Here is a 14,942-nt window from a genome sequence, read left to right on the forward strand (position 1 = left end):
ACATCCGAGTTACTTGAAAATTTTTATGTTTTCACTCGTCGTCTACTCACCCGGCACCAACTTGCACATGAAAGCTACTCGTATCGTTTGGGCACGTTCAGCAGTGGCAGTAGCTAATTATTTTCATTTTTTTAAACAAGTTCACTCGACATCTCGATTTGACTTGGGCTGTAGGTGTCGTGTGGATAGCAAAGGCGATTCAAGCTACTGGCGTGCGAGTAGACAAACCGACTAGCTGTCTACTGGCCTGGCAGCAGCTCGCACTGTGTAAACGATCCTACTGTGTCTGCCTATTTTTGGCCCATTTATAAATATTTTTCATGTTGCAACACTGTTAGAAAAAAAAAACAGAAATTGAAATAATGATGTCGGCCGAATAAATGCCGCTGTTTTTCGCTCGTTACCACGCGTTTCTACGTTTCTAGTGTAAATTTAAGTAGTAAAGTTTAATTATTCCGTTTGGTACTGCATCATTGTGAAAATGTATAGAAACAAGAAAGACGTCGACAAGCATGTAGAAGGAATGCTAGCGAAACTGTCCCTGAAAGAGGTAAGATGGACTTTCAAACGTCAAGCCAAAAATCCGTTTTTTAATTTCGTTTTGTTTGGTGTACTTTATTTTCGATTCGTGTTATTTCAGTTTAAATCTCGTGCTTACTCGGTGGCTCGTCTATACTTCGAGGTAGGTGACTATGTCAGCTGCCAGCGGTATGTTGAGCAATACCTGAGTCAGAAAGACAACAACGCAGCGGCTCACAAACTACTGGGACAGACCTTACAGAAGCTGGGACAGAAGGAAAAAGCTCTGGAACAGTACAAGATATCTTTAGATATCGACCCCACGCAAACTAGCCTGATTTTGGAAAGTGAGTACTTTGACTTTCTATTTATTGAGGTTATGCACTGTATGTATCATGTATGAACAATAAAAATACTTTGTTGCAAATGTATTGATATAGTGTTTGATATGTATTGTATTTGATATTTGTGACATTGATAGCATGAATTATTTTGCCAATGAAGCAAGATTACAATAATAGAGCTATTTGCATTGATATAATGGTATTTTTTGCAGTATGTGAACTTCTTGCTGATGATGAGGTGTTCATTGATCCCGGACGTGCCAAGTATTGGTGTGAAAAGGCTGAAGCTACATTCCCAAGACACCCTGTGACCTTCCGCCTCCGTGAAAGACTGATGGCTTCATCAAACCCTGATCCTGAGGCTCTAGTTAGCCTTTTAACTGCAGAACTAGCTGTGAGACCCAAGGACCCCACTCTCCATGCTCGGCTGCTGAAGCACTACCTGCAAAGCAACAAAATAAAGGAAGCTTTTGAACATAGTTGCAATGTTGAGTTTGGTGGTGACACCTTTTTAAACAATATAGCTTGGTATGAAAGCCTAGCTGAAATTCTCAAGCATAACTCACTAAACACTAAGGATTGGCTGTACCAGGTTCTTTGTTTGACTGTTAGAGAAAGATTATGTTGCCTTAGCTTAACTGACCTTCAGACAGGGACACCCAAGGGTTTATTGGAAACAAGTGACCTGTTGCACCAGTATGACCAGGCTATAGAGACTATTTGTAAAGCTGGAGCTCCCCCTAAGCATGCTGAATTCCATGCAGGGCTACTGCAACACCATCGGGGCCAGCTGGCGCTCCATTTAGCCACATTAGTGCTCAAGAAAGCCAAGAAAGACCAACTGAATTGGAAAGAAGCCACTAGAGTTGCTTCTCCTTTGATGTTGATAGCGTGGCATACTGTCCCTCTGGATACAAAAGTTAGTTGGCTGTCCCATGCACCACAGAAGCTACAGACTGCTGTGCACCGCTGGTTCATTGAAGGCTCCTACAGATGCTCTCAAGCTGGCCATTACCTACTGGCAAACACTCAGGAAAAGAGTCAGACATTCCTAGATGCTATATCTCAGACATGTTCCAACAAAAATTGGAGAGACAAGTTGTATGAGAAAATATTTGCTACTAAAGACCACATGGCTAAAATGAAATCATCATACTTTGTTTCTGGGGCCTACAGTGAACCTGTTTTAAGACTACCGAGGAAGACTGAAGTAGAAGCCTATGATGTGGAAGCTCAAAGGCAACATCCTAATTCATTGCATCACTTTGTTTGGATCCTGAAAAACTATAAAAACTTTGCTCAATTCCAATGTTCAATCTTTGATATGTTGACGCCAAAGACTCGTAACTACATGAACAGTGGCCCAGAGACTCTTAATAAGATGGACATATTTGCTTTTCTTTATACTGCTGCCATCACTGCACAGCACCAAAAAAGCTATCTCATTATAAATGATCCACACAAGCCTAAGGTATTGCCGGCAAACATCACAGACTTGCTTTGTCCTCTCGCTCAAATGAAATGGTGGGATTGTGCATACAAGTTCAGTCAGAATCTACTAGGATCTGAACTGTCCGACATTCGGACAACATTGAGTCGAGGTATTGAAGTGATTCGCTGTGTAGACAACCACGGACTGGACCCTGAGGTGCTCTGTACACTCGGCCGCATATTCAGTGAGCGGGCTAGGAATACCACTGCAGTGGAAGAGAAAAACAACTTGGAGGCCAGGGCTGGACTGTACTATGGAGCTGCTATACCATTGCTAGAAAAGCTAAAAAGCAAAATTGTTATTAAAGTTCCAGAGAGAAGATTATTTGATTACACTCACAAAGAGATGAGCAACAAAGACATCAATGCGCTGCTAGAAGAGAGCAAAATCTATGTAGCTGTCAACTACCTCAATGATTCAGAGTATGAAAAAGCTCTAGAAACATTATCGAATCTGAAGTCATCTCAAGCTTTCTTCCATCTGAGTCAAATATACAAGAAGATGGCCCTGGATGAACAAAGTGTGACAAAAGACTCCACTGATAATGAAACTAAGTTTAAATATGCCGCACTGCTTGGAAAAGCTAAAAGCTATGCTTATAAAACATTGGATATTTTAAAAGAAAATCATGATGATAATAAAAACAAGCTATATGCTGATACACAAGAACTAATTGAGGAAATCGAAACTAACATGAACAAGGTTGACCCAGATTTATCAGGAAATATTCACGACAAGTACTCTTCAGATGAGAATGTATCTTCAGGGGGCAGCGAGCATGTCACTGTACATAACAACTCGCACATGTTCCGCAACCTGAGCTCCACCCCCAAGCACCCGGCGGCCAACAGCACAAACTACCGCACCGCCGTAGACTCACAACTATTCGAAACTACTCGCAATGATCAGAAATACTTAGAAAGAATTGAAAACCAAATCAAGGGATTACAAAAAAGGGATTCTACCATCAATTCCTTCATGGAGCAGACTAAGGGATGGTTTGATGAGAATCGTAGCTTGAGCAACCAAATCATAAGCACCATCAACTCAAACATCCAGAACACCACTGATCAATTCAAGCTCCTGAAAATATCTGTTGATCAGGTGAAGGACCAAATAGATGAGTGTCGAAGTGAGTGCAAGGATGTGGGCGAATTGAAGAAACAAGTGGCCGAGCTGAAAAGGGAAGTGAGCAAATTGAAGAAGGCTTCATCAGAAACCAACATTGATGACAGTGACTTGTACATGTTGGATGAAGAGTACAGAAGCAACGAGGGCTCGAGCCTGGCGGCGCAGCTGCCGTTCACGCCGCCCGTGATGCCGCCCTTCAACCAGCGCCTCGTGCCGCCCTTCGGCGTGCCGCCCAACCCCTACCTCTACGGGCACAACCTCTACGGGCTGTACAACCAGTACTCGCAGTTCCCCCAGCCCGGGGCGCCGCCGATGTTCGATCCGAGCCGCGGCCAGGTGTACCCCGGCATGTACGCCACGCCCGAGCAGATGTTCCCGGACATCGCGCACCTGATCCCGACCAGCGTGGCGCCGCCCGCGCCCTCCATCCCGCCCGTGCCGGCCGTGCCGCCCGCGCCCGCCCCCGCGCCCGCGCCCCGCCCGCCCGCGCACGCGCCCGCCCCCGCCGCCGTGCCTAAAGACTCGTCTCGCTCGCTGCCGGTGAACGTGGTGATCACGTCGTCGGACCCGCTGCCCACCGCCACCACCGCGCCGCAGCCCGTGCTCAGCGTCACCATCCCACCCAAACATATCAAGGGCACTCCGCACAACTACCAGATAGCCATGCCCGCCATCAGCGAGCCCAACGTGTCCTTCACCTCCGGCTTCCTCGCAAGTACCGTCAGCACGTCTACTGCAGCTAAACCATTTTCTTCCTGGAACCAGGCCAATGTCTTTAAAACTGCACAGTCTTCGATTTCATCACCCAAAGCTAATGTGTCGGCGGACAAACCAACGTTTTCGTTGTTTGATGGAGTTAAACCAAGTAGTGCTGATAACTCACTGACGGTTGTTGATGGAAATATTACCAATGGTTCTCCTAATACCAGCCTGAATAAGTCAAGAACGTTGTCAGAAAGGAGCAACACTTCTGTCGAGAATTACGACCCCTGCCCGGACTTCAAGCCCATCGTGCCTCTGCCGGCCGAGATCAAAGTAACCACGGGCGAGGAGGACGAGACCGCCGTGTTCAGCGCCCGCTCCAAGCTCTTCCGATTCGTGGATAATCAATGGAAGGAACGCGGAATCGGTGAAATGAAATTGCTAAAACATAAAGTGACGGGTAAAGTGAGAGTCCTTATGAGAAGGGAGCAAGTGCACAAAATATGCGCCAATCACCTCATCACACCCGAGTTGGACATTCAACCCATGAAGAACGAAGCTAAAGCATACTTTTGGGCAGCTAACGACTTTGCTGATGAATCCCTGGTATTCGAAAAGTTCTGTGTAAGATTTAAAACAGCAGAAATAGCTAAACAATTCTATGAAGCATTTGAAAAGGCCAGAAAGGAAGCTAAGTCGGCACCGACTCCCACTAAAAAGGAGGAGAAACCCAAAGCGGTAACAAAACCTAGCACTCCAGTAGAGAGCAACAAAAAGGAAACACCTAAACCAACCGAAACAGCACAATCCAATAAAACAGTCGTAGGCGGGTTCGTCTTTAGCGGCACACCGGTGTTCAAGGCCGTTGCAGAAGAGAAACCTGAGGCGAAACCTGTCGAGGCAGCCACGACTAAAGCCAACCCGTTCAGCGCGCTCTCCTTCAAGAGTACCACGAGCTCTCCCTTCAGCAACTTGTTCAACGTGACGAGTGCGAGCGCCGCGCCGGCCGCCAGCCCAGCGACCAGTCAGGACACGTCCAAGCTGAACACCTCAGATACAGTGGAGGAGTACGAGCCTACGGTGGAGTTCAAGCCGGTGGTGCCGCTGCCCGCGCTCGTGGAGACCCGCACCGGCGAGGAAGACGAGACTGTCCTGTACGAACACCGCGCCAAGCTGCTGCGCTACGAAGCCTCCTCCAAGGAGTGGAAGGAACGCGGACTCGGCAACATCAAGATACTCGCCCAAAAGAACAACCCGCAAAAGATAAGACTCCTGATGAGGAGAGAACAAGTGATGAAGGTGTGCTGCAACCACCAGCTGACCAAGGAGCTGGTGTTCACCAAGATGCCCAACATGGACAAGGCGGTCACGTGGTGCGCCAAGGACTTCTCCGAGGGAGAACTCGTCACAGAGACCTTCTGCTTACGGTTCAAGACCGCGCAGGTCTGCAATGACTTCATGGCAGCGGTCAAGTCCGCACAGGAAACACTCAAAGATGATACGAAGATTGTAAAAGAACAACAAAACGAAGCCAAACAAAGCAACGCTGGAGGTTTCGGAGATAAGTTCAAACCGAAAGCCGGCTCATGGAGTTGCGGAGCGTGTTACACTAACAACCTGGAATCGTTTACAAAGTGCGCTTGTTGCGAGCAGCCCAAGCCGCAAAGCGGTAAGGTGGAGAGTGCGCCGGCGGCGGCCGCGCCCACCGGCACGTTGAACTGGGGCGACCAGTTCAAGCCCAAGCCGGGCAGCTGGTCGTGCAAGGAGTGCTACGTCCGCAACGAGGGCACCACCGACTACTGCACCGCATGCAACAGCCCCAAAGATCCTTCCATGCCCAAAAAAGAAAACAAACCTGCCGAAAACACCATCAAGTTCAGCTTCGGCATCCCCGCGCAAACAGCAGCCTCTATCAAACCTGCTGAACCGGCCCAGACAACTACACCTGTCAAAGGTTGGGGTGACAAGTTCAAGCCTAAGGAGGGCAGCTGGGAGTGCAAGCAGTGCTTCGTGCGCAACGAGCCCAGCTCGGCGCAGTGCAGCGCCTGCACCAGCCCTAAAGACCCCAACGCGGTGAAGAAAGAACAGAACTCGATCTTCGACAGTGTCGCCTCTGGCCCTAAGTTCAACTTCGGAATCCCCGCCGCGGCCCCCGCTAGCAACAACACGGAGAAGCCGAAGTCGGAGCCCGCTTCCATCTTCGACGGGACGGGCGGAAACAAATTCAGCTTCGGCATCCCATCAGCTGCCGCAGAGAAGCCCGCGGCCAACGTATTTGGTAACATCGGTGCCACCAGCGTAATCTTTGCAACGCCGAAGAAGCCCGACGCTCAGGCGAGCCCACTCGACCTGATAAAGAAGAACGATAGCTTGAGCATTACTCCGGTCAAGCCGGCGTTGCTGCCGACGCCTCAGAAGGATGCGGCGTCGTTCGGTGGCAAGGAGGGCGGGACTTTCGACTTTGTGTTCAAGCCAAAGACCCCGGCTAAGGGCAAGAGTCCCGTGAAGTCCCCGCAGGCCGAGGAGAGTGATGACAACGAGTACGCGTCGGAGGACGAGGGCCACCACCTGCACTTCAGCCCCGTGGTGCCGCTGCCTGACAAGGTATGTTATACTTCATACTTTAAATCATCTTTAAATAGATATTTTTTTTAATTTTGATAATTGACCCCGCACATTTCTTTAAATTTTGTCAATCCGCGTATTAAAATACCTTATCTGATCTACAGGTATTAAAAGAAAATGTATTAACATAGTTTTAAAAAAAAACGATTACTAAGTATTTCTATCGCACATTTCCGATATTGTGAGATGGGTCATTGTTAGTAGTGTTAGGACCAATAGTAACGCAGTAATCAATTATGTGGACCATTAAATAAGCAGTAAAACCTGAGTAAATCAATTTCAGCACAGTTAAAAAAATAGACTATACAGTGCGACAAACTTATCTGTTCCGGTGAGAGCGAACTAAAGTGATCCATATCTCATTACTAATAAATTGTATATTTTAAAAGATTAGATGGGTTTATTAACACCGCAAGAGCGAATTAAAAATACGAGCAAACTTAAAATCTTATAGAAATAAGAAATATTAGACATTTATGTGAGCTGTCACCGGAACAGATAAGTTTGTGGCACTATACATATAGTTTTTCCAATAAATAGATAACATTTGCCGTCTCCCCCCAGGTGGAAGTGGTGACAGGAGAAGAGGACGAGCTGGAGCTGTACGGACACCGCGCCAAGCTGTTCCGCTTCATTTCGGGAGAGTGGAAGGAGCGCGGCATCGGCGTCGTCAAGGTGTTGAAGCACAAGGATACGGGGAAACTCAGGTATGTGCTGGAAATGATTACTATGTATTGTTTCAATTTGTAATTTAATTAATATTAGCTGTACCCGCGCGCTTCGCTTCGCCTTAAAAAGTTTTCCCATGGGAATTCCGGGATAAAAAGTAGCCTATGTTTTTTCTCAAGGTCTTGACCATATTTCTATTATCTGTACCAAATTTCATTCAAATCCGTTCAGTAGTTTTGGCGTGAAAGAGTAAGTAACAGACAGACACAGTTACTTTCACATTTATAATATTAAGTTAGGATTAGTTAGGATTTTAGCATTCAAATGTATTTATTGGACACAATGTTTAGGCAGTTATTACAAAGTTATGGTATCCTAAAACTCCGCCACAAAATTTACCCATAGAGTCTCAACCGTGTCACACCCTATGTTTGCCTGTCCGTGATATCCCTAACATAACATAATCACTCACGCCTTATACTCCATTGTGTAATAGCCAGCGCAGCGGTGCAACGCTGTACCCACTTTTTGGCCATTTAATAGGAGCAAGCCTATTGCCATTTCTATGAATCAGAATAGGTTTAACAGTACTTGTATTTCCAGGGTGGTGATGCGTCGAGAGCAGGTGCTGAAGATATGTCTGAACCACGCGCTGACGGCGGACGTGGTCTACACGGCGAAGGACGACAAGACGTGGCTGTTCGCAGCCAACGACTTCAGCGAGGGAACCCTCAACCTGCAGCAGTTCTGTCTGCGGTTCAAGACCAAGGAAATTGCCACTGACTTCAAAGACGCCGTAGACAAAGCTCTGGGAGGTAAAAGTGGTTCGGAGACGAAGAAAGACAGTGACAGTGATGAGGTGGTGTTTGTGAGCGAGATGCAGCCGACAGCCGAAGAGAAGAAGAAGGCGAAAGAGTTGATGCTGCCTGAAAACTTCTACAACTATAAGTACAAGGATGCGTGCAAGGGTTGTCGCGGATGTGAAGCGTGTGAAGACAAGGCCCCGGCTGGTGGAGCGACTCCCGCCGCCCCCGCCCCCGCCGCTGCCTCCCCCGCAACCCCCGCGACCCTCGCTAAGACCTCCACAAACTCCACTCCCACGTTCTTCAGTCCCTCTACGTCAGTGTACGGAACTCCCGCCAACTTCAACAAGACAGTAGACAACTCCATATTCCGCACGCCACTCGAGTCGATCGGATCTAACACTAACAAGTCTACTCCGTTCTTCGGAACTGCCAACAAGAATACCAGCAATGACAAGGAGAATGCCCAGAAAACGGGAATATTCGGCGGAGCCGGTGACCAGGCGTCCACACCGCCGCAAGCGAAGAACCAAAATGACAGCGAGTCTACGCCTACTCCAACCAAGAACTCGTCTATCCTGGCCGCGCCTCGCCTCAGCGCTCTCAACACTCCCAAAGACGGAGACGCTCAGAAGGAACAGCCGAAATCCATTTTCTCTTCTCAGCCGGCGTCGACACAACAGTCGTTCTTTGGAACTAACACTTCCACTCCGTCCATATTTGGAAACCAAGTGATTTCGGACAAGAATTTGATATTCGGTTCGGACGCTACGAACGGCTCCAATGCGAGGTCGATCTTCAGTGCCGCCAACAACGCCAACAAGCCAACATTCGCCGCCGGAATCAAAAACTTATTCGGAAAGCCAGAAACTAACAGCCCTTCGTCTGAGGAGGACAAGAAAGTTTTTGGAATGAATAAGAATAACGAAAATGCACCTGATAACACAAGCAACAACACCCAGGCACCAGTGCAGTCCATATTTGGCTCCAGCCCAGCTCAGACCCCTAATTTATTCAGCAACCCAGTGCAAGGGAGTTTGTTTGGACCCAGTCAGAATAATTCGAACAGTGGTGGCAGCATATTTGGTAAAAGTGGAGGTTCTCTATTCGGGAACAGCACTGGAAACATCTTCTCGGGTGGCAAATCGTTGTTTGGTTCCGGAGCGAACCAATCCGCTGATCTGATCAAGAATGAGACGACTAGCCTGTTCGGCAACAAGACTGAGACGAAAGAGAACAAAGCGGCGGATAAGGACGGCCCTTTCAAAGTGGATAACACTCTGAGCTTCGCGGCGTTGTCGTCTAGCGAACCCGGATTTGGAACACAGAGTAAGTCTTTCAATTGATTCTAAAAAATAATTCTTTATTTTAAAGTGATTCACATAAGGAGTGGTATATTGCTATGTCACGGCACCATTATCGACGCACATAACCGTCACTACATTGCGATTCAAGATAAACACGGAACAATTTGATTAATGGAACGTGCATTAAAAAGTTTATCAACGTCGATAAAGATGCCATACAACCCAGCCTGGCTGCTACCTTACCCATTTAAACACGCTCCTAACCCACCCCCTTGCTCCCTAGAAACAGACAACTTCAAGTGGGAGGGCGCGGGCAGCCAGCTGTTCACGGCGGCTCAGCGGGCGGCCCAGGAGCGGGCACGGGACGAGTCGGCCGCGGACGAGGAGGCTGATGAGGAGTACGACCCGCATTATGAACCCATCGTGCCGCTGCCTGACAAGATTGTGGTCACTACTGGGGAGGAGGATGAGGTAAGAACATAGAACTGGCAAGATACTGTATAAGCAATGTTCAGTATGTAAATAATCGCTATAATTTTTGGATTCCATTGGATATTGAATAAACCAATGGACAATTTAAAATTTTCAATGTTATCGCTATGAGTCAACCAACAATAAGAGTCGACTCAGATGCTAAATAAGGCATAATACTAGTGAATGCAGTCAGACGTAGTGTGAACTGCAGCAAAATAATGCAATTTTGTCAAACTTCTTACACCTGAAGTGACCAGCCCGTATAGCTATACATATAAATATGCAGTTGTAGGGCATCCAAATACATTTCAGGAGAAAAATATACATTCCCTCATCCTACACAAGGGCCAATAGTCACTAAACAACCTTCGTTTCACAGGAGAAGATCTTCGGCGAGCGCTGCAAGCTGTACCGCTACGACGAGAAGTGCCGCGAGTGGAAGGAGCGCGGCGTGGGCGAGCTGAAGCTGCTGCACCACCCCGCCAGGAGCACCTACCGCCTGCTGCTGCGCCGCGAACAGGCATGTAGAGTTACTAATGTGAGAGAAGTGCCGCGAGTGGAAGGAGCGCGGCGTGGGCGAGCTGAAGCTGCTGCACCACCCCGCCAGGAGCACCTACCGCCTGCTGCTGCGCCGCGAACAGGCATGTAGAGTTACTAATGTGAGAGAAGTGCCGCGAGTGGAAGGAGCACGGCGTGGGCGAGCTGAAGCTGCTGCACCACCCCGCCAGGAGCACCTACCGCCTGCTGCTGCGCCGCGAACAGGCATGTAGAGTTACTAATGTGAGAGAAGTGCCGCGAGTGAAGCAATCCCATGAAAAGATAAAAGCGCGGTTTAGTCACATTCCAGATTCACAAGCCTCATCCCAGACATCCGAGGTCACCTAAAAAGTGTCTTCTGAGCTTTGATTTAAACGTCTAACATAGCAACGCTAACCCCATGTCCCCCCTCCTCACAGGTACACAAAGCAGTCCTCAACATGCTGCTCTTCATGGACCTGGAACTGCTGCCGCTCAAGAACTCTGACCGCGCGTGGACATGGGCGGGCGTGAACTACGCGGAGGCGGGCGGCGAGCAGGAGACTCTGGCCGTGAGGTTCAAGACCGTGGATCTGGCTACTAGCTTCAAGGATAAGATCGTTGAATGTGTCCGGGTAAGTGGTAAAAGACGGGTTGTAGGTTGGAGAAGTAGGTGTGTCTGTCTGTAGTAATGTGTTGTATTATAGTAGGTATATCATTTGCTCTTGTGCTTACATTAGTGATGAAATTTCGGCTGTTTTGGGTTTTCGTAGATTCATGACAGTTTGTTACAATAACGCTGAAATGACTTCATTTATATCTACATATGAAAATATATTTTTATAGTAGTATGATGAGTTTATCATAACATTCATGACTCTATTCAACTATTAATGCTAATGTAATAAAACTAATATCTGTGTATACTAATCCACCACTTACTTCCACAGAAACTACAGGTAGCCGCCGCTCAAGCGATCCGTGAGAGCAAGGAGTCTGGCAGCAAACCGACTGAAGAGAAAGTGGCGCCGCTCCGCCTGCCGAAACATCTAGAAACGGACTCTCGGGCCGACCTCTCTGCCAATAGCCAGGGCAGCGCTGACCGAACCCAGGATAGTACTGACGGGGCTCAGAATGTGGTGGCTGAGGAGGAAGTGAACGCGGAGTATGATTATGATGCTGAGCATTATGAGGATTATGAGAATTACGAGGATTATTATAATGAGGTAAGTGTCCTATTTGTTGTCTTTGCCGTGTGGCTTCAGATGCCTTCTGGTATTCAGCGCTCTTAAATGTGCTTTCAGGGGATGAATGGATCGGACCTATTGTCATCATCATCATCTTCTTATTATTTATTTCCTTATTGATATACAGCTATCTCAGTATCGAAGTCACGAGGATATTTGATGGGAGTTTAATCAATGGGGACCTAATAAATTGATTTGTTTCTTTCTTACGTAGCGTCGAAAGATATCGTTACGCCTTATGATTGGGCCAAAACCAATGACCAATCACACTCCGAAATGCATACTCACGACACACCTCAAACCCCAACAGGACGAAGACGCCGTCACCTACTATTCCTGCGAGGGCGCGGCCACGGTCTCGCAGGGCGACCACACGGCGCGCTGCCCCGAGGCGCAAGTTCACGTCATGTACGACCAGGAGCTCTACTCGCCCAAGATACTGGTGATGGACGCGGCCACCGGGGAGATACTGGCGGATATGCTGATACATACTGACACGCACTTCCAGGTACGTTTGAGGGCTTGTTTGCTAGATTGCTAGCTCTAAGACTTGTATTGATCAGCTCTATGGCTGGGATTGATCAGCTAATTGAGATTTGCTATCTGTACAGGAGCAGGTTTTATTAAGTTTGCACAGTACACAAGGTTAATATTTTTTTTCACTCTCAGAACGGATGACTGAAGAGAGTTGCAGGACCTATTATTTACGCCCACCCAACAGTATTGCCATCAGATGGGCTTTGATTTAATCAAACTAAAAGACCATGTTTAAAACCCCACATAAGTGCCCTATTAGATTGATTTAAAGACTAGTGGGATGTAATATAAGAGCTTTCTAACGGCAGAGCATCTACAACTAGACTACATTATGTTATGCCCACTAGTTTATTGCATATTAATTTCCCTTATTCAACCCAAACCTGTGCGCCTACAGATGGAGGGCGAGTCGTGCACGTGGTCGGGCACGGACTACACCACGAACCAGCCGCTGGACAAGACGGTCAGCGTGCGCTTCCCCGACGCCGACACCGCCAGCCAGTTCTACAACAGCTGCGAGGTAATTACATATTGAGTCTCTTATACAGGGTGTTGCAAAAAGGGTATACTAAGCCGAAACCTACATTCGCGAATTTCCAAATTCTGATTTCAGATTCGGGCTTAGATATACCATGCTGCACATGTAGGTTTCGGCTTAGTATACCACTTTTGCAACACCCTGTATACAGGGTGTTGCAAAAGTGGTTTAACTGAGCCGAAAGAGCATAACTCAGGTGTTCATTATAAACAACTATGGTTTACGACTTTAGGAATTCGATAAAAAAATGCAAAAGTGCTGACAATTAATGGTATCTACACTATACAATACAATACCACATGTAACTTTATTGAAAAACACACAACATAAATTACATTACAAAGCAAGAGTAAACACAATAGGCGGCCTTATCGCTAAAAGCGATCTCTTCCAGTTCCACTATCAACAGCTAAAAACTAAAATACAAGTAAACTACCCACGAAACAATAATAACCCTTTAGAAGTATCGAAGCAACACTGTACATAAAAGAAGAAACGTTTTCCGTGATCAGGAAAATAACAGAAGTCATCTTGTCTATTTCAGACGAGCAAAGCAGCGACGGTCTCATCAACGGATCCCGAGTCTTAAATTATTATTATAACTAATAGATATTTAGTGTTTGTGAATTCATCAATTACAATGTGGGTCAGCCGCGTTACGCTTGATTCACAGGCGACCATTGTTGACTAATGAAATGTACAAATGAATTTTAAAGTGGAAATAGATCTTGTATGTGTTTGAGTCAACAAAGAATCGCCTGATGGAATCTTGCGTTTGAGAGAGTCGCACTCTTCCCGTGGACTACTTCAGAAATTTGTACAGATATTTTTCTGCATAATTAGATATTCCTTCATCGTGTTATGAAACTGAATGAAGTACCTACCTACCATATTTGCCAAATGATATGTAATACGAAAATGTGTAAACTTTAAAGTCTGATGGACTAAAAAAACTTCCGTTATGATTATTTGTTGGAATCGAATTTTTGTTATTTTTTACAGTAAGATCTCGTTTTTTATGTTTGCATACTTATTAGTAAAATCGAAGTAGTGGGACTTTGGTGCGCGAATGTTTGTTTACTGTGCATTTTGTTATGAGGCCATAGTCGGACGCTGTATTGGTCCTTATTATGTGTGTATTAAATCATTATATTTCCTGATAATAATCTAGATAATCCCAAGGAGATCTAACCAATAGTCAATTTCCCCTATTAAATAGAGTGAACATTAAGTATTGCCAATTTTTATAATTAACCCGAAATAATGTTCCTAGAGTTGGTTAGGTCTTTTTTTATTGACTAACCTCGAAGTTACGAATGACCTGGGGGGGTCACTCTATATGACTAAAAACGTAGATTCGGAGCGCTCGCTGCTGCGCGAGCCACGACTGTATCTCGTTGTATTAAACGTGACGATTGCACGACAGCTCTCGTTCGCCCGTTTTTCGTCAGTATAGAGTAACCCTGCTATGACGTCACTCCTGGCTTCGTGGAACTTTTGAGCCTCGATTCACTGAGCGAACGGTTCAAAACCGTCAGCTTTTGTTCTGAAAACTAAGTATGTATAAGTAAATAAATAATGAATCGTGAATAAAATGTTTCTAAGATTACGTAAAAGATCAGTGAATCCAGACTGAAATCGTGCTGCATAATGCAAAGCTGTGAATTGAAATGATAAAGGGATATGTGTTTTAACATGTGGCCGATATTATTATTTTTTCCTTAGTCATTATATTGTAAAATTAAGTTGTTTTTATTGTAACAACGAACTGTTTCCCTTTCTCATTTAAATTACGTACCGTAAAAGTAATGTAATCATTAAAATTTCGATCTATTCAGTCAAATAAATGAAGGTTACTGGAATATAGTTTTTTTATTTCGCTGAAAGTACTTGGAGGAAGGGTAGCTTTCTTAGAATATATATTGTAGCTGGAGTACCAACTCTCAGCATAGTTTAGAGTAGGTGGGTGGTGAACGAAATCTGCAAAATAGTGTTGGACACAGTTGGTCACTTATAAAATTCCACTCTTTTGCTTCTG

General features: G+C 46.2%; 1 protein-coding gene across 1 annotated transcript; it reads left to right on the top strand.

Moving 5' to 3' along the window:
* Positions 1-338: 338 nt before the first annotated feature.
* On the top strand, positions 339-14,766 carry LOC105388521 (E3 SUMO-protein ligase RanBP2). The gene is made up of 13 exons (XM_048625645.1): positions 339-550; positions 641-866; positions 1,076-6,792; positions 7,378-7,520; positions 8,086-9,614; positions 9,876-10,063; positions 10,446-10,508; positions 10,630-10,707; positions 11,023-11,217; positions 11,533-11,808; positions 12,140-12,337; positions 12,764-12,886; positions 13,449-14,766. The coding sequence occupies exons 1-13, from the start codon at positions 482-484 to the stop codon at positions 13,491-13,493; spliced, it is 8,850 nt and encodes a 2,949-aa protein (XP_048481602.1). The 5' UTR covers positions 339-481; the 3' UTR covers positions 13,494-14,766.
* The last annotated feature ends 176 nt before the right edge of the window (positions 14,767-14,942 follow it).

The sequence above is a fragment of the Plutella xylostella genome, chromosome 15 (assembly GCF_932276165.1).
Source record: "Plutella xylostella chromosome 15, ilPluXylo3.1, whole genome shotgun sequence".
Classification (NCBI taxonomy): domain Eukaryota; kingdom Metazoa; phylum Arthropoda; class Insecta; order Lepidoptera; family Plutellidae; genus Plutella; species Plutella xylostella.

Excerpts from the sequence above, each read along its gene's own strand:
- LOC105388521 (XM_048625645.1), top strand. The coding sequence starts at position 482 with ATGTATAGAAACAAGAAAGACGTCGACAAGCATGTAGAAGGAATGCTA. Across the intron at positions 11,218-11,532 it reads AGATCGTTGAATGTGTCCGG|AAACTACAGGTAGCCGCCGC; the intron begins GTAAGTGGTAAA and ends TTACTTCCACAG. Across the intron at positions 12,887-13,448 it reads AGTTCTACAACAGCTGCGAG|ACGAGCAAAGCAGCGACGGT; the intron begins GTAATTACATAT and ends TGTCTATTTCAG.